Consider the following 21653-nt stretch of genomic DNA (forward strand, 5'->3'; position numbering starts at 1 on the left):
ATAAATTATGATTATAAGGTACATTTCAGGAGACACGGTTCGTTGACACTATACATATCTAAACAATCGCGGATTAACCTGCTTACTAACATGGTAAATGTATTTACAAGTTTACAAATATATAGATCAGAAGATATGAGCTTGAAAGTCTTCCGCCATAGTTTGATACAATTCCCTTAATAGGATATTTTGAGCTTAAGACTCTTCTCTATAGGCTTCTTCTCTATAGACTCACAACACGCGCTTCTCACTTGTGTGCATTCACGCGGCAAACATGCGTGCATTTACGTATCACGCACTCTTAAGCACATTGTAAAGATTATAGATTTTTTTCTCTTCGTCGACTGCATATAATTATTTATATTAAAGTACTTTTGCATTTAGAAATTCTCATAAATTATAATTATTACGAATTATATAATACTAGACAATACATAATATGTGTATATACTTACATGTATTACATATTGTAGACAGATAAAAATAATAGTGCAATAAATTACAAGATGTAAGTAATGCTACAAATAAATTATTAGAAATTATCAAAAATTTCACTTTAAATAAAGCAGATAAATATTAAACCATTTTTTTATTAGGTTACATGCATGCCATTAGATATCTCGTATTATACACGATATATGAATTAGCGATAATTTTTATTATTAAACAATATATGCAGATTACATCAGTGTATTCTATTATTCAAATTTCAAACTTTGGTTAACCTGATATTATGAGAAATTCGAATGTATGGCATAATTTTGTAAGTATTAACTATGCCATACAGTTAGTGATGTAATTAATAATTTGTTATTCTAATTCCAAACTTAAATTCTAATCAATTTTATTTTTGATTAATCTCGAGGAAAGTTTAAATAACCGAAAGCGATAATAATTAATATCGCTAAAAGAGAAACTACAAACTGGGAATATTAAGTCAATATCTATATCTTTAATATTCTATACTAAAATCAGAAAAACAAGAGATTCGAGATTGAAGCATCAAATTAACAATAAATTAGCATGTAATTATGCTAATACATTCAAATTTTGTTTCTCGTGATAGAGATGCTAAATTAATGTATTAATAAATTTTAATATGTTCTAATAATAAACTTAATTATTCCAATCATATCTACTTAAATCCGTTTGTAAAAAAAATATTGACGAAATTACGAAAAGGATACAGAAATTAGTACTTTTCTTATTTTGATGATATAAAAATTATCGAGTAATTAATAAATAAATATCCCCATACGCATAATTTTTCGATATATTCGTATGACTTCATTCAAGTGATTATATATTTCCACGACACATTATATGACACATTCAATTACAACACATTTTCAACAAGGAGTTATATAACTTTACATTTTTTTAAAAACAGAGATATACTTATGTTTGCAACGAGCGTATAGTTTAGATAAGATAATGTAATAATTCGTAAATATCTAAGAAAATAACTATATTACACGTGAATTATTTTATTATCTTATCAAAACCGTACATATTGCGCTACACAAACATAATGCATTTCTGTTTACAGCGTCATACATAAATCTAATCTTTAATGATAACGTATCAATAAAAAAATTATTGATTGATTATTAATAATTGTGATTTTCATTAATGTAAAAATTCATAAAGAATTAATACTTAATCGGCGTTTATTGCAAAAACAATATAATCTCTACTGATAAATTTAGCATATAAAGTGTAAACTTTGTAATAAAAAAAATAGCGATTATATGTAAAACCGTAACGCATAAGCAGTAAACGTAACACAACGATAAATTATGTTCTAACATCCTCGATAATAAAGTAATACTTCATTGAACTGTTATGTCACGTACACAAAGAAACATATGTGCGAGTCATATAACGAAGAGCCAGCACTATTCTGGTCAATAAATTATCAGCAAGATATTTTATCTATTATTGTGTACCGATATAGTGCGAGTAAATCAGTGAATCGATAGATTTATCTGGAAAGTGTAGCCGATTAAATTCTATTCGTGACGAATCGATAATGTTATCGCGCTAAGTATGTAATTCACTTTACGATAATTTGGCTATCGCAATGATCAATTGATATTGTCGATGTAACTGTCCTGTGATGAAATTTTGAAACCGCTCCAAGAAAATTAATAATGCAAGAGATTGATAAAAATTTACAAATTTTGTGAATAAATACATGCTGTATTTTTATGATCTTATAATAATAGTTATGATCAATATTTTCTATCTGAATTATGATTTTAAAATGTATCATTCGCATAGAAGAAGTATAGAAATTCATAATGTAGGCGATATTTTGAAAACAGATTCTTCAATAAATTTGGAAAAAAATATTTTTTTTAACAATATATGTTCAATCTTTGTGTATTTTAATAAATTTCAAATATAAATTAAAATTTAATTAAAGAAAATTAAAAAAAAAAAAAAAGAAATTTAACCGGTTCTTCTTTAGCGCGTTTACATTAAACCAAAAGTAAAAAAAAACATATTTACATATTTACAAAGAAAAATTCCGCGGATGCAAAGGGATTATAGGAAAAGCTTCAAAAAATATGATTAACGTTTTACAGTGATAAATAGTCACGTAGTTATGGATTAATTGCTGTAATAGGAGAACACGAGAAAATTGACAGCTCGCTGCGTGGATCACCGTCCCCCTTATTTACATAGAGATTAAAATGATTAAATACCCGCTCGATCGCACCGCCTGGCTTCCATTACAAGCTGTCCTCGCGGTCGAGCTGACCTTACACAACTTAAACGCTGCTTTCGTTTAGGATCAGTTTCACCTTGAATTCAGAAGCGTACGCACGTGTGCGAAACGTATGACGCTTCCAATCAAGTGTGCACCAATCCTTTCAAAATATGTTCGAAAAATATTCGAAAGATTCGAGCACATTTTATGTGCTTGTAATTTGTAATATATGCTAAGAGATCCGATGGAAAAGTAAGAGACTCTCTCTTCTTAATAAAAGTGTCAAGGCTTAGAGATAATTATTTTTGAGGCGATTGAGTACGAAATAAAATTCAAATGGATATTAAGGAAATTCGATTTTTCCATTAGAAAATTCTATTTTTCAATTTTATTTTCTAACTTTCGGTGAATTTTATTTTGACAAAATCTTGATTTAAAACACAGTTAATTAACTCGTAAGATATCTAAGATTTTTAAAATTTGGAGAAGTATAAGAAAAAAATGGAAATAACAAAAAAAACGATTATTTTCAACAAGAGAGAGAGAGAGAGAGAGAGAGAGAGAGAGAGAGAGAGAGAGAGAGAGAAAGAGGCATACTATTCACAGGCGTTCTGTCTTATTACTCGCGAGAAGAAAGGAAAAGTTTGTAGAATGCAATTAAATACAAAGTCTATTATTTCACTTGAGATTCAGATTCTTATTGTATATTACTTCATTATTTAAATATTATCTCATTTTAAAAGCAGATTTCACTTTTTAATTAGAGATTTAAATTATCAAGACATTTAATAATGAAAAAATTATGAAATTTTAAAAAAGTATGTAAGTATAAAATTAATTCGGAAATCTATTGTTAAAATAAAGACTACAGCTTCAGTGATATTTTGTATTTTAATTGTTTCATTCTCTGTATTTTTTAATTATTTAATAATACTTCAGACTAGATTTATTCACAAGTGAGTGTATACATTTCCGTCGAATCGCGCACGCGAGCTGCATACGCTACGATGCATCACGAACGCACGGTATGAAGCGAATGTAACGATCTGGGTGGTGAGAATGGAAAGGCGAATGGCAGATCAAACGCCGAAGATTCATCTATCTGTGTACACCCGATAATTAGATGATTTTTGGAAAGCAAAGTCTTTAGTGAATTTTTCAAAGAAACATTCTTTTACCAAAAAACTTTTTCAGCATATTTTCAATCTTTAACATACTCTATATATCAAAGTATATAAATAAATCTGAATTAAGAATCCTTCAAACTATGGAATTCATTTTAGAAATAAGGTCAAATTAAATTAGAATGTCTCGGACGTATTGTACATAGAGAGAATAAAAGAAATCTCTCGTTTAGAATGTGTAGAAAAATATCAATTATAATTCTACTTTTCAACCAAAAAATTCAGTAAATATTATTCTTTTAATATTATATATGATAATAGGAAAACAATGTATATTTTTCTTCAAATCCTAATGTCAATTTTGTGTACGTGAGATGTATTCAGATTTGAGAGAAAAACATTTTAAAATAAATATAGGTACGCGGACATATTCTTTCTCACTTGTTGACATACGCAAACCGAGGAAAGCAATTAAAACACAATGTATTTAATCGATAAAAACTGCCTAAGACATTATCTTTCTTTTATTCAATTATTGATATAATTATTTATCAATTCGATATATATAAATTATCGTCGACTAAGTGACAGTTATCGACAATATAAATATATATCTTGTAAGACATATAATAACCGACGTTCGTTAAATATTTGACGAACGATCAGATACCCGGTTTGCGGATTCCAAAAGCCGGCTTTTAATTATGACGTAAGACACCTTCGGAGCGCATAAACGCGAGATCTGCTGAGAGTACGAGAACAAAGGCGCGCGATTGAGCGCGTTTTTCTAGATCGCCGCAGGTCGAATCTCGAATCACGGCGAGCGGGAAAGGAAAGCGGAGCTGAACCGGACCAAGCTACATCAACGTTACATCAACATAACTTACCCTAACCTTCCAGCGTGATGGTCCTTCGGGATGCGCGGCGTGCCTCGTCCCTCTGACCGCTCGGAGATGAAGACGCGCGTCCTTGCACGCGGGATACACGTAGAGGAGCACGCACGAGTTACGCGACGGCGGAGGCATCAATGGATAGTAGGAGAGACGCGTGAGTAACGGTATGTCTTGGCCATGTCGGGAGAGGAGCCAAATGGTGGGAGGGAGAAAAGGAGAGTGAACAATGATGAGTGGAGGGGGGAGAGGAGAGGCACGGTTTAACGCGCGCACGCACCGTGTCAATCCGAGGAAACCCGACTCGTTTCACCCGTTATCGTCGTGATCGTCGTGTCAATTCCAGTCCACTCTCCGCCGACTGCATTTAACGAGATGCAAACGAAATATACCTCTCTCTCTCTCTCTCACTCACACACATTGTATATGTCTACACACCATGCCTCACGTAGATGCTGAACTGTACTGCGCATAGTGTCGCCCCGGCGCCCGGCGCCGTCGCCGCGAACGGCGTCGGTGCTGTCATCTGTCATCTTGCGTATCAGCTGATGGTCCGCTTGCGGATCGGTAACTGCTCCGATCGATAATCCCACTTGATAAAATATGAAAATAATAAAGTGAAAAATTATATTGCGACATTATATCATTAGATTAGTTCTTTCTATTTTAGATGGCAGTAAAATGCAAAACCGACACGCGCGGTAGTGACAGTTCTGATTAGTCCGATTATATTCGTGACGTTGCTTGTCAAACGAATTTGTTCCGGTTATTCATATCTGTTATCGTCGGTTTATTATTACGCACGATCGTTACTCCGGATTCCGGCGCGCAGCAGGAAATATGATAATTACCCGTATGGTTTAGTTGGTGCCGTTTGATAATAACATGCTGTTAATATATGATAAGCTACGCACGTCTGCAGGCTGCTTTAACGTAAGACTCGTCGGGCTAATAATCGTCAACGGATCGCGAAGGGTTCATGATCGCCGGGAAGCGCTGAAAGTGATAGATGTGTCGTAGAATAACCTAACAATCTCTCTCTCTCTCTCTGCTTGGCCTCGACAAGTGTTTCATTTCATTCTCACGAGTGTGTTATAAGAGAAAAGGTACGAATTCTGTTTCATTAAAAGCTTTGTTATTAATAGTTTTCTAAAATAACGCCCCTATTTTTTATACGTATTACACTTTATCGATTTTGAATAAAAATATTTGTAAATAATTTATTAAAAATTATATTATAAATTTATTATAAATGTTTATAACTTATATATTTTTTTATATATGTATTTTGTTGCTATTATTTATTTTTTATAATTTACATATATTATAATATAGAATGCTAGTTTTACAACTTTCCAAACATAAGCAAAGATAACGCTTTAATATAAGAGAAACAAATCTATGTAATACTTTTATTTTTCTCATACAGCTAAGATGACTAAAATATATCACTTGGGATTATACTTCTTATTATTGGGAAGTTGCATCGGCAATTATGGATGGAATATACAACTATTATGCCCGGACTTATACCCGCGAGTATTCACGAGTTATTTACCTCGTGGAAATTTAACTGGTGGAACTTACACGCAACAAATTCACTTGTCCAATATACAAGACTGTGTTATGGCCTGTTGCAAGAAACATCTATGTAATGTAGCATTCATGCACAATAATACATGTTATCATGTAGAATGCGATAATTCCATGGTATGCGTGCCATTGTATAGACCAGAGTTAGCAAACGATAATCCACCAAACATGGTACTGGTTAGACCTGTAGAGAATAACAAAATGTGGAGCGACTTCTTAGATCAAGTTAACGATGATACTGTTGGGTAAGTTTCACTATTAAGCATATAAAACCATTATTTTAGCATTTGAAAACTAAAAACAATCTTTTTCAAATGGTAAATATTAATGATAAATAATTCCTTTTTTTAATATATCACTAATAATGTGACCTATATTTAGCACATTTAGTACAGATGGCACAGAACAAGATCAACCATTGTTTTATGATATAATAAATAAAAACATTTGCGTAGATGATTCAGATTGTCTAGATAACGAAATTTGTGTAGAACGTGACGAAGCTACTGTTAAAGCTTGTCAATGTCCTTTAGGCTTCAAACGGAATATCGCTGGTATGTGTGATATTTTATTTAATTATTTATACAATAAATATTTTTATATCTTTCATATTATATATATTACATATATTAAATATATATTTATTATATCTTTTTATTATATCTAAGTATGCTCTTTAATGTTGTGTCCATTATGTCATATTTAGAAAAAATTAATGAATTTGAGATTAAAATTATATTTTTAATCTTTTTGTTATTATAGGTACTTGCACAATAATGAGTGACATAAATACTGTTGAACTTGGTGTAACACCAGAAGCAAAAGCTCAAACTATAAAAGACACTAACACATCAATTAAACCAACTATGAAACAGTTGTTAGTCTCAGCAGTTTCTAAGGAAGTGAGATTACCAGAAAACGAAGTTACGTTGTCTGCATATACAGTTCCTGCTGAACGGGGCAACCAACATTATAATTATGCTTGGAGTTTACTTAGTCAACCAGAAGGACACACTGGAACAATGACAGATCAGAATCGTGTTACTGTTAAATTAAGTAATTTATCAGAAGGCTTATATACATTTAAAGTAGCTGTAAGCAGTCCAAATGCTTATGGAGAAGCTTATGCCAATGTCAGTGTTTTACCTCGTGAGTGCTTTCTTTGTCTTTTTTTTTCTTTTATTATAACAATACATAATATTAATTATTCAAATTTTTATTTTAGCAAAACGTATCAATCAAGCTCCAATTGCCATAATTACTCCTGCTTCGCAAATCGTGAAACTACCGAATACAGGCGCGGTCTTAGATGGTTCGAATAGTAAGGATGATGATCGTGTCATTTCTTATCATTGGGAATTGCAACAAGGTCCGATTGGATATCAGCCTAACCTTGTAGATACACCCACTCTTCAACTTAATAATCTTATTGCTGGCAATTACACATTCAAGTTAGTATATGTCAATTATATTCTATTATTAACAGTATTATGTTATGAACGATTATATAACATGATCTTTCTATAGAAACAAATCTTAACTGCTTCAAAAAACTTTTTTTATTTTTCTGTGTTCCTTAAATAAAAAGAATATAAATATTCATAAATCTCGATATATTTATTTTTCAGATTAACAGTCGAAGACTCAGATCACGTTACAAATTCGACAAGTGCCAATATAACTGTTTTGAAGGTGACTGACTATCCTCCCAGTGCAAATGCAGGACAAAATGTTATCATTTATCTACCTCAAAATACACTGACGCTTAATGGTAACTTAAGTACCGACGATCGAGGAATAGCCAGCTGGGAATGGACGAAAAGTCCATCTGACCAGAATAAAGCAGTGGATATGCAAAACACAAGAACACCTTACTTACAATTATCAAATTTAGAGGAAGGAATGTATACATTTGTACTTAAAGTAACTGATGATTCGGAACAATCTTCCACGGCGGAAGTACATGTTTTCGTAAAACCTCCAACGAATAAACCACCAAAAGGTACTGTTATCACTTTTATTGCCAATATTTCAAACTTATCAAACTTTATCTCAACAAATTGCGCACAATAAAATTCTTTTAAATAAAAATTATATATATATGTTAAAAAAATTATTTATATTTTTTTATAAAACAAGAAATACTTGTGAAAAAAATTAATATCTTTTTTAATAAAATGCTTCTGGATATCAAGATTTTAGTATAATTTTTTTATATAATCTCAATTGATTAATTTTGTTGTAGCCGACGCAGGTGACGATATAAGCATAGCATTGCCAGTAACACATGCTGTTCTAAATGGTACGAAAAGTAAGGATGATATAAAGATTGTTTTGTACCACTGGGAACAAATAAGGTATATCTAATTTATTTCTCACATTATATAATTGTGTTTTAAACTATTATATCATTATTATATAATTTGTATTGCAGTGGACCTAATAATGCAGAATTCACAGCAGTGAATGAGTCTGTTACAAACATTACAAAGTTAACAAAGGGCGATTATGTATTCAAACTAACTGTAGTTGATGATAATGGAAATGCAGATTCGGACACAGTCAATGTGAAGGTAACACAAAGTATGTACTGTTTGTAATTATCATAGATTATATTCCACAATGTATGTGACTAATATTAAACATTTTATTTCCTAGATAAAAATGCGCCTCCAAAAGCGAATGCTGGTGGAGATCAAGTTGTCACAGCGCCGATCAGTGCATTAATTATTAATGGTTCACAATCGAGTGACGATCTAAGGATAGGACAATGGCTGTGGACCAGAGATCAATCTAGTCTTGCAATTGGTACTATAATTCAAGATACGGATAAATCACCAGTCTTAATGGTAAAACTAAATTCAATTCATATATTCTTTTTGTGTATATATATATATATATATCATTGTCTTCTTTTTTCGTAGCTAACGGACGTAGTCCCTGGTCGTTATGTTTTTCGATTAAAAGTAACAGATGATCAAGGTTTGAGCAGTGAGGATACTGTATCAGTAATTGTAAAACCTGGTTAGTACTATTAATATACAAATGAAATAATACATTGTCATTTCTTAATGTTGTAACTTTGAAAAATTAATATCTTTTTATGTTTTATAGATCCACAATTGTTACATTTAGTAGAACTAACGCTAAACATTGGGGCTAGCATGTTAACTGTTTCACAGAAAAATTCATTAGTAGTGAAACTGCAGATGTTACTACGAGACGAGGCTTCGATTATAGTGCGAAATTTAAGAACTGAACCTCATACTGGAAAGGCCGTCTTGGTGTTTTATGTAGAAAAGAAGGGAGGAAAAACAACATTGCCAGGTCCAGAGGTAGTTAAAAGACTGAAAGAAAAGTTATTACAAGATTCTGGTCTTTTACAGCTGTCAGTGGCAAACATAGATACTGCTGTATGCCAAAATAATTGTTCAGGTATATAACAAAGACTGTTACATATAGCACATATTTACACAAATGGAATTAAATTTTTATACACAAGTTATGAAATTAATATTTTTGATCGTATTTAGGTCATGGTGTATGCCATCAAGAGACAAGACAATGCATGTGTGAAGCATTTTGGATGCAGAACTTAATACAAAAGTATTTTGGTAATGGCGACTCTAATTGTGGTATGTCACATTTTTTCATTTTATTATTTAATGTAAAATGCACTTGTATATCATCACATCTCAATCATAAACTATGTTTTCAGATTGGAGTATTCTGTATGTGATAATAGCATTGCTATCATTAGTTGTATGTTGGGTCGGACTTATTTGGGGACTTGTTTGCTTGTGCCAAAGAATATGCGCTGGTAGAAGACGTTCACTTCGGCCTAAAAAGAAACCAGCGCGTTATTCTTTGCTGCAACCAGAGCCAGAAGATGACAGCAGCGCATGTATGTAATTCTTCCTTATTTAAATATCAAAAATTTATTTATTACTGAGTGGTATAATAATTTCTGTGTCACAGTTTCATCTTACAATAAGATGGTGTTATCAGAATCTGATACTGATTCTGACGATGTCTTATTTGAGCATCGTAAAAGTAAAAGCGGCAGTCATATAAGAAATGGTAAATCTCGAAATGGATTTATCAAAGTTGGTCCTCGAGTAAAGACATGAGGTAATAAACCTATATATAAGCTTATAATTTATGTAATAGTACATATTGAATTAAGATATGATTTTACATACTTTAGAAATGCAATGATAATGAAGCAAAGATAAAGATAGCGCACAGTCGTGTGAGTTTGGCCAAACTTAAAATACTAGTCATGAAGGTGTAAATTGTGACTTATGCATCTTATGAGAACGATATAATTACTTCTCCAAGATCGATATTGGTAAGAATGTTCTAAGAAGATAGATTAAGTCCAAAAATATATTGTTTATAGATATGCGAGAATAATAACTTCAACATTCCTACATCACTTTACTTAATTTTAATCTTAAGTATTAATCGATTCTATTCTGTACCTTATTATTGTGATTCTAATAGCGCCGATTGATTGGTGATACGACGATAGAATAGCATATCGTCAAACTATTAAGAGCTTGTCCAAGTATTATTTTACGGCCTTAGGAAGTATTTAAATTTTAAAATCGATATGTAGTGAACTATTATATCTATATGTCGTTTATATGTACTGCTTACTCTTTAATATGTACATTATCGTCTTATTTTTACACTATATGGATACTAAATAAAATTTACTATCCATACATACATATGTTTTAATTTCTCCGTAGAAAACTCATTTATCCATAATTTTTCATATATCCATTTTACTCACATATCCAAATTGCCATTTGATATTTGTATTTAGAAATAATTTTTGTTTATATTAATAAGTAATTTTTTAAAAGAGATTTTCTTTTAAAAAATTTATTTAAAAATTTCCAACATATATAAATTATTACAATACGTTTTGCAATAGTAAATAGAGAATAATAGATTTTTTTATATTTTGCCAAATAGATAATTTAGATATTAATAGCATGCCTTTGCAGCTAGTATAGTTAAAATCATTTCAAGGCAAGTTTCACGCGCGTTTGGCTCGTAGCCTATATTTTAAAGTTATTTTTAACTAACTCTCTATGCTATGAACAAGTTTCAAGTAGCAAGAAGATTTCATGCGGCCCGTTGATCTACTTTCGTGGATATCTTTCGTTAACATTAATTTTGTTTGGTGAGTTATTCTATTGTAATTTATCAGTGGATTTATTTATTGTATTCCTATTAATTGTACTTTATCGTGTAGCATACTGTAATCGATGGATCTTATAAATTGTTCGACGAAATGGTCTGCAAAAAGTTGTTGCAGTCACGAGGCTGTGGTAGATAGTGATTTTGAAAGCTACGATCATATTTATGCAAGTTTGGTGGAATGCAAAAAGAAAGATATAAATACTGAAGTTAATGTTGAATCAATGAGGACGATAAACAAATGGTGAGCGAAAGTTTAAAAATTCATTTAAATGATGAGACTTGGAATTTATATTACATATATAAATCATTTATCTATTAACTTTTAAAAATGAGTTAAAAGTATTAATGCATGATATGATTAAAAAATGGATATAAAAATAAATATATTAATTTTATAGAATTTTTAAGATTTTTACTTGTTCTTGGATGTAAGCGACTTTGATTGTTTTCAGCAATGAAGAAAATTTCGGAAAAAAGCATGTTCCTTGGTCCACGAATTCAAACATTTTTACATATCAGCCTTCACCCGTTTTCCCTCGCAAGATGAGCGAAGTCTATGAAGAACCGAGAGAAATAACAGGTCCATATAAATCGCACGATCTAGACTTTCAATGTCCTAGATGCGGACAGAGAATGGAAGAGCCTAGACTTCTTCCTTGTTTACATCCTATATGTTTAGCGTGTGTTTATGAGTTGATGAGTAAACGTAAGTGAAAATTTATGCGAGCAAAATTGTAGTTTATAAAAAAAGGATAATTTAACTTGTCAATTGATGCAATTCTCTCATTTTAATTGTACTACGTTCAAAAACTATTTAATTTGTCATGAAAATATCTTTCTACTTATGTTTCCAGCTTCGTATATTTCACTGAAGAACGAAATACGGAATAATAATAATCAAATGTACAGGCGACACAGTATTCACGAGACATGTCCGTTATGTGATTCCCATTTGCCGAATATTAATTCTACCATACCACCACCGCATTATCCCTTGCAACATCGTTTAGTTATGGACACTATGAGGCGCAAACTGGTTAATAGAGTACTTTGCGACACTTGCACAAGCGAAGTTCTGGTAACGATCTAAACAAATATTATATATTATATAATATAATATATATTTTATATATAATCTTTTCAAATGTATTATTATTATTTATTTAATTTATTTTTTTACTAAGTTGTAAAATATGATTTTATATGCACCCATAACGCGATAATAAATCGATAGAAAAATCACGTAAAAAAATATTCCATAAGAAATGCATACTTAATATCTTACAGATTCTTCTCCATGTTACTTTGTTTAAGGCGCTCATACAGTGTTCTACATGTTTACGTAATTTCTGCTCGGAATGCGGCAGACAACACGAACAACAAAATATGGCAGAAGCAAGAACAATTAAACATTTAATGAGACCATTGTGGGAGGCTACCAAAATACGACGGACTATTTTATGTCAAACACATCCAATGCACGTTTTAAGATTTTATTGTATCGCGTGTCAGCAGGTCAAAAATTCTCTTTCTTTATGGTCGATATTTTTTAAAACAAAAATACAAATACAACATAAAAAGAAACAATTAATTTCAAATAATTGAGATTATTTAAGAAATATTGATATTTTCTTAAATAATTATAATAATTATTTGAAATCAACTCAACTAATTTTGTGACTTATTATATCTTATTATGGTTTATATCTTGTATAATGGTTTATATAACTTAACTAGATTATATATGTAGACCACCGACATAAAATTTTCAGGTGACATGTAAAGAATGCATGTGGAGTGCACAGCACAGAGGTCATGCTAGTGAGGATGCACTTGGAGTGGGAAAGAGGGCTAGTGCATATTTAGTAATAATGCTGCAAAAAGCAAGAATATTTCTAAATACTCTGTTGATTCAATATAATCATGTATTTTCAAACAATGGTTCTGAAGAACTGCAAAATGAGACCACGACTTACAGGTATGTATACTTTTATATTTTAAATTGAAAATTATATTGTTATATTGTATATGAATTATATTGTTATTATAATCAAATGATTATGTGTAAAAGCACTCTACAATTTTTTTTTTTCAAAAATTTATAATTTTTTACTCTTTAATTTGTATAACAAAGATATAATCTGCATACAATATATATATATATATAACAATTCAATGCATGTGTCTCTAAAACACAAAAGTCAATATTTGATAATGTTAATATAATATATAACTGTCATGCGATTAATATGGAAAAAAGAAAACAAAAAGACAATTGTCATTTGAGGTATAAAACCATTATACATTCCAAAGATTTGATTAATGCAGACTTTTGGTATACTTTGTTAATATTATAGTAACAGACTAGTTATTATCGCGATTAATATATAAATTAGAATACTATATCTAATTATAAGATTAGTTAAGTATATTGCAATATTTGTAAATAATTAATAAATGTAAATGTATAAAAACTCTTATTTTGACATGTATTTTATATATATATGTTGAACTTTGTCCAAATAAAGAAGTAAAATTAAAGTAAGATAAAAGATATAATACTATAAGTTTTATATATTTAAATAATCCTATTCTCCTCTTGTCTCAAAATACTTAATTAAATCAGCTTAAAAAGCAATCATTGTTATTTCATAAAATATTTCTGTATACTTTTAAGATTACTATTTTAATTTTGATTGCTATTATAAAGTGTCATACGAAATATAATGCATTAAATAATAAATAAAAGTAATAAGACAAACTTTCTTACATAAAAGAGAATTTTATATAATTCTGAATGAAAGTCTAATTAAAAAATTACATTTTTAAATATATTTCAAAAGTCATAAATAATATGTGTAATAGAATGTATAATTGTTAGCTCTTATCATATATAGATGTAAATATTTCATTTCCAGAATTAAATATGCTGATAATTCTGATTAAATTAAGTTAAATTTGTATTAAAATAAAGATTCCTTAAAATCATAAAAAAATAAAAATTTGTCAATTATGCAATTTTATATATATTTCATCAAGTTTATTTAAATTTTAATGATTAGTCATTTGCCATTTTTTCAGATTAAATTTTATATACCTATAGATGTCAGAAAAATGTATACTAAGAAAACGTAACTTTGATTTATAAATATTTACTCTTTTTGAAATTAATGTCTTTAAAGCTGATATATATCTAACAATAAGAGGATAAAATATTATATATATTCAGAAGATATATATTTATTAATTTATTAAGACTTACAATGTAAGTTGATGCATAGTTTTTCGTATCATTAAGCAGCGTCCATTACGTAATATGGATCCACAACACGACCAATGGTCAACACCCGGATGTCCTATGTGTCCATGACCACAACCTTTATATCCACCTTTAAAATCAATAATATTAAATCATATATCAAATATATTATTTTTATTTCTCTAAAACTTTATTATAGAATTTATTACTTTATTGTAGAATTTATTATAAAAATTGCTTTTTCTTTTATATAAATATTTTATAATATTACGAAAATATTGCTTTTATAACATTCTTTTTTTTTATTTAATATATTCCATAACTACTATTAAACAACTACTTTTGATCAGTGAAATTAATTCTTACCAGGCATGATACCTCTACAGCCACAAATGATTTCCTTTTTTCCACCGCTAGAACAGAATGTGCAGCAGTGATAAATACCACTGTGCATAAGTCTCGAAGCTGATAATCTCTCATTTTTGTGCAAATGTTCTGCAACAAAGTATAATACATATTATTTTCTTTCAGAAAACTTGATACAATCGAATCCTCTTACCATCTTCTTTATCCATTACATTTGTCACGCCTAATTTATTTAATCTCCTTATTATTATTCTAGCAAGTGTTAGTATTTCTATTTCAGAACCGTCAGCAAGTAAATCGTTTATTAGCGAAATAGCATCCAGAAGATGCCTCGCTCTTCGTAATCGATCGAATTCTCGAATCCTTTCTTGGGCCTGTTTCGTGTGAAGTAACAAAACTTTGTAGTCTTGCAAATTTGAAACGTCTGCATTATTTTCAGAATATCTGCATAAAAGAATCCTTATTTATCTAAAGTAAAAAATAGTTATATAACGATAATAATGTTAAACATCTTATATGGGATATAAATATAAAAACTTATAAGTTACTTCAAGAATGTATATAGTAATAAGTTACTAAAAAAACTAAATAAAAAAGTAAAAATAGATTTTAACGATTTTAAATGTAAGTTTAATACATAGATTATTTCACTGTCATGTACTCAATGTATAAAAAGTTATGAGTCATTATGCACGATATATTTTATGTTAATAAACATGTGTCATGATCTGCATCTTAATACCTTATATATATATGTTGTCACATATACATACGAATGCGTAAGATAAACGCATTTTATTGTCATTTGAGGTATTGATATATCATTAGAACAGGATATGTATATATAAATTAACGCTTCTTATATTTATTAATAATCCTATTTCTTATTTTAAGGACACATTATAATTAAACACAAATAAAAGCTTAAATGTGCTAAGCAAGTCGCAAAAATGCTTAGAATAATTTCTAAAAAAATATAAATACATTTATTATAAATCTAAAACCTTTACATGAATTTATTTTATATTATCTCTAAGATAGAAAAATAAAATTTGCAATGCAAACTACATTATTAATTTTTTTTTGCATCAAGTGTATGCAAATGATTATTTAACTGTTTTAATTGCTAGAATAAAAAATATTATATGCTGCAGCTAAGAGCTACTCCCAAGAAATCTTCAAAACTAATAGTGATTGTTCCAGTTTGATCTGTATCTTTTGTTCTAAATGCCTCTGTAAAATGACATATTTTAATAAATTATATGTATAAATCACTCTAAATATTATCAAAATATATTTAAAAATATTATATAAATGGAGAAGTAAAATATTATATAATTATTATACATACATATATTAATATACATAATGTTGTGTATTTTTCTACTTATAAGTTTTATTTACCTGTAAATCTTTGTATCTGAACACACAATACTATAAATTGATCAACTGTAATGGATTGATGATTACGAAGATCGCTCTTTTTTATAAGGAATTCAATAAATTCTGAACTAAGTCTGTAACCCATTTGTGTTAAAGCTGCACTTAATTCACTTCCTTGTATACTGCCTGAATTATCATGATCAAAACCACGAAATACACCAAGCCAAGCATTTATATAATTATAGAGAGCTTGAAATTCTGATAGATTTATAGTACCATTCTTTTCTTTGTCAAACATACCTGTAGATCAAATAAAATAATTCTTGCTAATATCTGTTTAGTCAATTATTGTTTATCTTAAAAAAATAACTTATCTGATATATTTTTATTAATCAATAACTCATAATAAAAATGTATATTAAATTTACAAACATACCAATCATTAGTTTGCATGCTGTGTCAGAAAAGGTACCTCCTTGACCGTTAGCTAACACCGATTGTAATTCTGTAGCTGTTATTTGTCCACTTCCATCTTTATCCACCATAGAAAACCATTGTTGGACTTCTGGATTTATTCCAGATCCAGAATCAGTAGAACCATACATTGCGTTCTTGAAGAAACAGAAACCGATGTATGTATAATTAAAGAAAGTCATATATTTTCTTCATACACATACGCATATCAAATAATTTATAATAAATAAAATAGAGATAGAAGTGCCACAGCTTTTTTACAATATTCATTCACGTGTTAAAATCATTAATATGCGCAAAAAACCAAGCAGTTCAGTAACAACAAAGATGATAAAGTTGTCATATTATTGCTATGTATATACGTGCAATTATTATACAATTATTCAGAATTACCGGATATGCCATGACTGACACTCTCTCTAAATCTACGACACATACAAGAGTTACGTTGTGTGTGAAGTGTTTATTTCTTCAGACTGTCATCACATAAAATTCTACATTATTGAGTTACGCAACAAGTCGCACTCACGAATTAACAACGCATACTAGAATCACCGACGAAGTTTTTCGCCAGTGTTGGAATAAACTATTGAAAACATACTGGAATAATTAGAAGCCTAGATTCTTACGACATATATATGTAACGTGATATTTCTATCCCTGTGATATTTTTATATTTATGGTCGATTGACACTTTGTTATATGTATTTTTTTCTTTCTTTCCTAGAGTCCCCAATATTATTTTAGGTTAATTTGTTCAACGTAGGAAACATAAGAATAAGAAACTGTAAAAAATGCCTATTTAGGAATTTAGAATAAATTGTATAAATAAATGGATGAAGAATAACAAGATTTCCAAAACTCATGAAGTTGCTGTTAGAAAGAGAAATAAAAGGAATAAAGAGAACACGATACGTCATATTGTTGACACATACGCTGACCAATCGTGTTTCGAGTTAACTGAAAGCACCAATAACATGGCATAGCTAATAAAATCTTGTTAGTGATCCTATAATAGTGATCGAACAAATCGACGCCATTTGTGTCAAAAGCGGAAGTAGTCATCTAGCGCCATATTTAAATGGATTTTAGTGTGTATATTTAAAAAAAATACTATAACATATAGTAAAAAAAATATAAGTTTAAAAATAAATTTAAAGTTAAAGTTTTTTGTAAACATATTTTCAAAGATGAATTGTTTCAAATACATATCATTTATGAATAAAAGAGTACGAAAAAATATGAGAAGTGGAAAGTAATAAGAAATTAATGACGGACTCGATTAGTGGCTCGACATTTTTGTTGAGAAAGAAATCGTCTTCAAATGACATTATAAACGTTATGTTTTTTTTATTGCATTTTATTACATATTATATAATAGTATATATCTATGAAGAAATGTCATCATCATTATAAAGTTTATCGTCGGTGTCACGTTGATAATTTTATTATATTTTCAAATCATTGAGCAATGCTGGATGTATATTAGCAGCATCAAATTTTACCTGGAACATAAAAAATGATTCTGTAAAAATCTTATGCATATTTTACCTAAAACATGAAAACTATTAGTATAGGGCTATAAATATGCTATAAATTCTAATTTATTATCTTTTCACTTTTTCTATCTTATTGTCTCACTCTGTCTACTTCCGGTTTTGACACAAATAGCGCCGACCACGAAGCGATTGTTCTACGTTTGTCCGATCACTAACAAGATTTTATTAGCTACGTCATGTTATTGGTGCTTTCGCTTAACTCGAAACACGATTGGTCAGCGTTTGTGTCAACAATATGGCGTATATGTTCTCCTCATTCTTTTTATTTCTCTTTTTAACAGCAACTTCATGAGTTTTGGAACGCAATATTAACACAATTAAATCGTCATCTCGCAGAGTTCATTATTTTAGAGCTACTTCTATTAACATTTCTGCTGATTTCTGCTGATATCTTTCAACATACGTATTGACACACTTTTCATTTATAATTATTTTTGCCACTATCTTGTCCATCGCTACCGTCCATTATAATACACTGTAATTTGTGACATAAGAAAAAAAATTAGCAACGCTACAGTGTGGCAACACTGTTCGCGATACGCTTTGCACTTTAAACTAAGGGCATTATCGAGAGAAAATATTATCGTGATACATATTTTGGAGTGAGAGAGGAAGGTTGTAACACAAAACACGCTGTGGCTTTGCATAATCTGTCCTTCATTCCAGATCCAGCATCATGGATGACTTACAGAATTACAAGCTACAGCTCCAGCAAGTGAGTCTTGTTATTTGTTAACCTCATAACGATTGATCAGATGCAAAAGAAAGTTTACTTACTACGATCGTTTGCAATATTTTACGTTAACTCATGTCTTTCGTGTTTCAGGTGGAAGCAGCTCTCACGACAGATCCAAATAATGAGGAGTTGATAAAGCTGAAATTTGATCTAAAGGAAGTAATAAAGCTGACACATGATTTAATTAAGTCACAACAACAGGAAAAAAGACAAGCTAATGGCATGGATGCTAAAGATCCTATTTTGCTTGCAGTCCTGGCCAATAAATGGAAAATCGGCGATCAGTGTATGGCACCTTGGAGCGAAGACGGCAAGTGAGTACTTTATATGGATTTAATAGTTGTAATTTAATTGAATTTTATTTCATTACAATAGATAGATTAGAACGCATGTAGCATTGTTGTGGGAACTTAACATTTTGTCTGAGTCGCTACTGAAATATAAAAATATGATTAAATATGATTTAATACAAAAGTTTGATAATTGATTTGATAAATTTGATAATTGTTTTGATAAAATTCTGTAAAAAATTCATAAAATTTTCATAAAATTCTGCAATAGTTAATTGGAAATTGTAAAGAATTTTGGCAAAAATTTTTATTTTATTTTTTGAATTATTTATTTTCAGTTAATATTTGGAAATGGACTTCATTTTAAGAAAGTTTTAATTTCAATTTAAACTGCCAAGTTTTATTTTGTTGAACATTAGAAAGTTGCAGAAAAGACTTCAAAGATATTAAGCAAGTATTTATGAATAGATTTTCTTTCAAAAATTGATATACTGATATTTTGTTTAAAAAACCACAATAGTTATTCTAAAATAAAACTTGTGCAACTCTCATTTTTTATGTTATATTTTTGTAAAATTTTGCAGATATTATGAAGCAACTATAGACTCGATAAGTGAAGATGGAGTTGTAAACATAACATTCAATGAATATAAAAACACTGATGTCACCATGCTCAGTCAGCTGAAATCTGTTGCTAAGAGGCCAGCGTCAGACTGGGCAGATCAAAAATCAAAGTAAGTCATTTTTAATTTATGATATTTATCCATGAATGTATCATTAAATTATTATTATTTTTTACAATTTTGCACATGTCTGCCTTATGAAAACCATATGTAATAAGGCAATTACTAATCATTTATTTTTCCCCTTGTCCCTCTTTTCTGAATTGGCAACAATACTTTCCACGATTGGTATGATATTTGGTCTGAAATTGCTCGTTATTGCTCATTTATCCTTTGATGTTACATGGTTTATATGTATCATCTGGCTCCAGGAAGAGGTAACAAGAATTGTTCGATTCCTCTGGTACCATACTTTGTTTAAAACAAATTAATAATTGACATAATTAGAGAAAAAAAATAATGTATATATATATATTTTTTTTTTTTGTAATTTTGTACAAATATTAATTTGTTGAAATAAATATAGAATTAGAAATTTTATTAATAAATAAATTATCAAGAATTGTAGCACACATACACACCTACATATTTACATACATTTTAATTTTATATTTATAGAGATATGTGTGCTTGGTAAGAATGTAAGAATATTAATAGAAAAAAATAGTTTTCTACAGTTAGTCATATATAAAATTGACTTATTTCCTATGTATTTACCTATATGATAGATTTGTTCATTTACAGGAAGATGCAAGCAGCTGCAGTGGCAGGCTCAGATCCAAACAAACAAAGAGAATATCTTAAAAAGAAGAAGCAGAGGAAATTGCAGCGATTTAAGGAACTGGAAGAAGAACGTGAATTGGAGAAAAACAAATGGTTAGCGTTTACCAATAAGGTATGTATATCACAAGAACTCATTTACTTATTTATCTCAAAGATGCATTTATATAGCATGTCGGTTTTGTAATTGTTTTCCACAGTCTTCAAAGAAAGGTGTCATAAAGAAGAGCATCTTTGCAACACCGGAAAATGTGAATGGTCGCGTGGGAATCGGTACTTGTGGCGTTAGTGGTCGGGAAATGACTAAATTCAGTAACGGAGAAAAGTGGAGACGAGGAGCTTAAATAACTTAAATGTAAATAAATGGATTATACTTATAACTTTTGGTGAGAGATAAAAGATTTTTGCAGATTACTATTATATTAAATATTAAAGAGAGAGACTGGTAATTTTTCCATGAACATTGGTACATGGGTTGAAACAATGTGCGCGATCGCAAGAATAATAGCAATGATATTTTCATGATGTGCGCAGAGATAATAAATTTTGTTTATATAATAATATATCGACACCAACCCTGTAAGTATCGAAGTAATTTCAGATTTTTCACTGTAACAATTCAAAAATTACTGACAAATGTGAA

General features: G+C 29.6%; 6 protein-coding genes across 13 annotated transcripts in view; 3 read left to right on the plus strand and 3 right to left on the minus strand.

Moving 5' to 3' along the window:
- Fdl (fused lobes) overlaps positions 1 to 5202 on the minus strand; it is a 40003-nt gene extending 34801 nt beyond the window's left edge. Inside the window, exon 1 of one of the 2 annotated variants that reach the window (XM_072898354.1) lies at positions 4734 to 5202. The gene's annotated coding sequence lies outside the window, so the exon portion shown is untranslated. Of the gene's footprint in view, positions 1 to 4727 lie in introns of both variants that reach the window. The other variant, XM_072898353.1, reaches the window with a different exon arrangement.
- A 962-nt stretch (positions 5203 to 6164) lies between these two features.
- Positions 6165 to 11055, plus strand: LOC140668983 (dyslexia-associated protein KIAA0319-like protein). The gene is made up of 14 exons (XM_072898349.1): positions 6165 to 6568; positions 6705 to 6877; positions 7086 to 7472; positions 7549 to 7774; positions 7952 to 8325; positions 8569 to 8680; positions 8758 to 8906; positions 8982 to 9172; positions 9248 to 9347; positions 9438 to 9758; positions 9857 to 9958; positions 10042 to 10227; positions 10302 to 10454; positions 10531 to 11055. Exons 1-13 carry the CDS (start codon positions 6165 to 6167, stop codon positions 10451 to 10453), a joined length of 2877 nt encoding a protein of 958 aa, XP_072754450.1. The 3' UTR covers position 10454; positions 10531 to 11055.
- LOC140668990 (E3 ubiquitin-protein ligase TRIM45) lies at positions 6384 to 15503 on the minus strand. Of its 2 annotated transcripts, none has more exons than XM_072898370.1 (4): positions 15359 to 15503; positions 15166 to 15294; positions 14803 to 14929; positions 6384 to 6507 (listed from the first exon to the last, which is right to left on the minus strand). In XM_072898370.1, exons 1-4 carry the CDS (start codon positions 15372 to 15374, stop codon positions 6468 to 6470), a joined length of 312 nt encoding a protein of 103 aa, XP_072754471.1. In that variant the 5' UTR covers positions 15375 to 15503; the 3' UTR covers positions 6384 to 6467. The 2 variants fall into 2 exon arrangements, with proteins under 2 accessions (XP_072754471.1, XP_072754472.1); XM_072898371.1 differs by lacking the exon at positions 6384 to 6507 and adding an exon at positions 7234 to 7337.
- On the plus strand, positions 11606 to 13561 carry LOC140668986 (E3 ubiquitin-protein ligase TRIM45). Of its 2 annotated transcripts, none has more exons than XM_072898358.1 (5): positions 11606 to 11781; positions 11993 to 12246; positions 12395 to 12618; positions 12828 to 13055; positions 13313 to 13561. In XM_072898358.1, the coding sequence occupies exons 1-5, from the start codon at positions 11606 to 11608 to the stop codon at positions 13544 to 13546; spliced, it is 1116 nt and encodes a 371-aa protein (XP_072754459.1). In that variant the 3' UTR covers positions 13547 to 13561. The 2 variants fall into 2 exon arrangements, with proteins under 2 accessions (XP_072754459.1, XP_072754460.1); XM_072898359.1 differs by having other exon boundaries at positions 12855 to 13055.
- Pef (penta-EF-hand domain containing protein peflin) lies at positions 15483 to 17902 on the minus strand. Of its 4 annotated transcripts, XM_072898367.1 has the most exons (6): positions 17652 to 17902; positions 17416 to 17447; positions 16985 to 17159; positions 16570 to 16848; positions 15908 to 16398; positions 15503 to 15633 (listed from the first exon to the last, which is right to left on the minus strand). In XM_072898367.1, exons 2-5 carry the CDS (start codon positions 17425 to 17427, stop codon positions 16307 to 16309), a joined length of 558 nt encoding a protein of 185 aa, XP_072754468.1. In that variant the 5' UTR covers positions 17428 to 17447; positions 17652 to 17902; the 3' UTR covers positions 15503 to 15633; positions 15908 to 16306. The 4 variants fall into 4 exon arrangements, with proteins under 4 accessions (XP_072754466.1, XP_072754468.1, XP_072754470.1 ...); XM_072898365.1 differs by having other exon boundaries at positions 15483 to 15609; positions 17416 to 17901; XM_072898369.1 differs by lacking the exon at positions 17416 to 17447 and having other exon boundaries at positions 17624 to 17902.
- A 997-nt stretch (positions 17903 to 18899) lies between these two features.
- Positions 18900 to 21651, plus strand: Spf30 (Splicing factor 30). 2 transcript variants are annotated; one of them, XM_072897861.1, is made up of 6 exons: positions 18900 to 18984; positions 19248 to 19296; positions 19408 to 19631; positions 20192 to 20341; positions 20975 to 21125; positions 21211 to 21651. In XM_072897861.1, the coding sequence occupies exons 2-6, from the start codon at positions 19258 to 19260 to the stop codon at positions 21352 to 21354; spliced, it is 708 nt and encodes a 235-aa protein (XP_072753962.1). In that variant the 5' UTR covers positions 18900 to 18984; positions 19248 to 19257; the 3' UTR covers positions 21355 to 21651. The 2 variants fall into 2 exon arrangements, with proteins under 2 accessions (XP_072753962.1, XP_072753960.1); XM_072897859.1 differs by having other exon boundaries at positions 18914 to 19196.
- Positions 21652 to 21653: the final 2 nt, after the last annotated feature.

The sequence above is a fragment of the Anoplolepis gracilipes genome, chromosome 8 (assembly GCF_047496725.1).
Source record: "Anoplolepis gracilipes chromosome 8, ASM4749672v1, whole genome shotgun sequence".
NCBI lineage: Eukaryota > Metazoa > Arthropoda > Insecta > Hymenoptera > Formicidae > Anoplolepis > Anoplolepis gracilipes.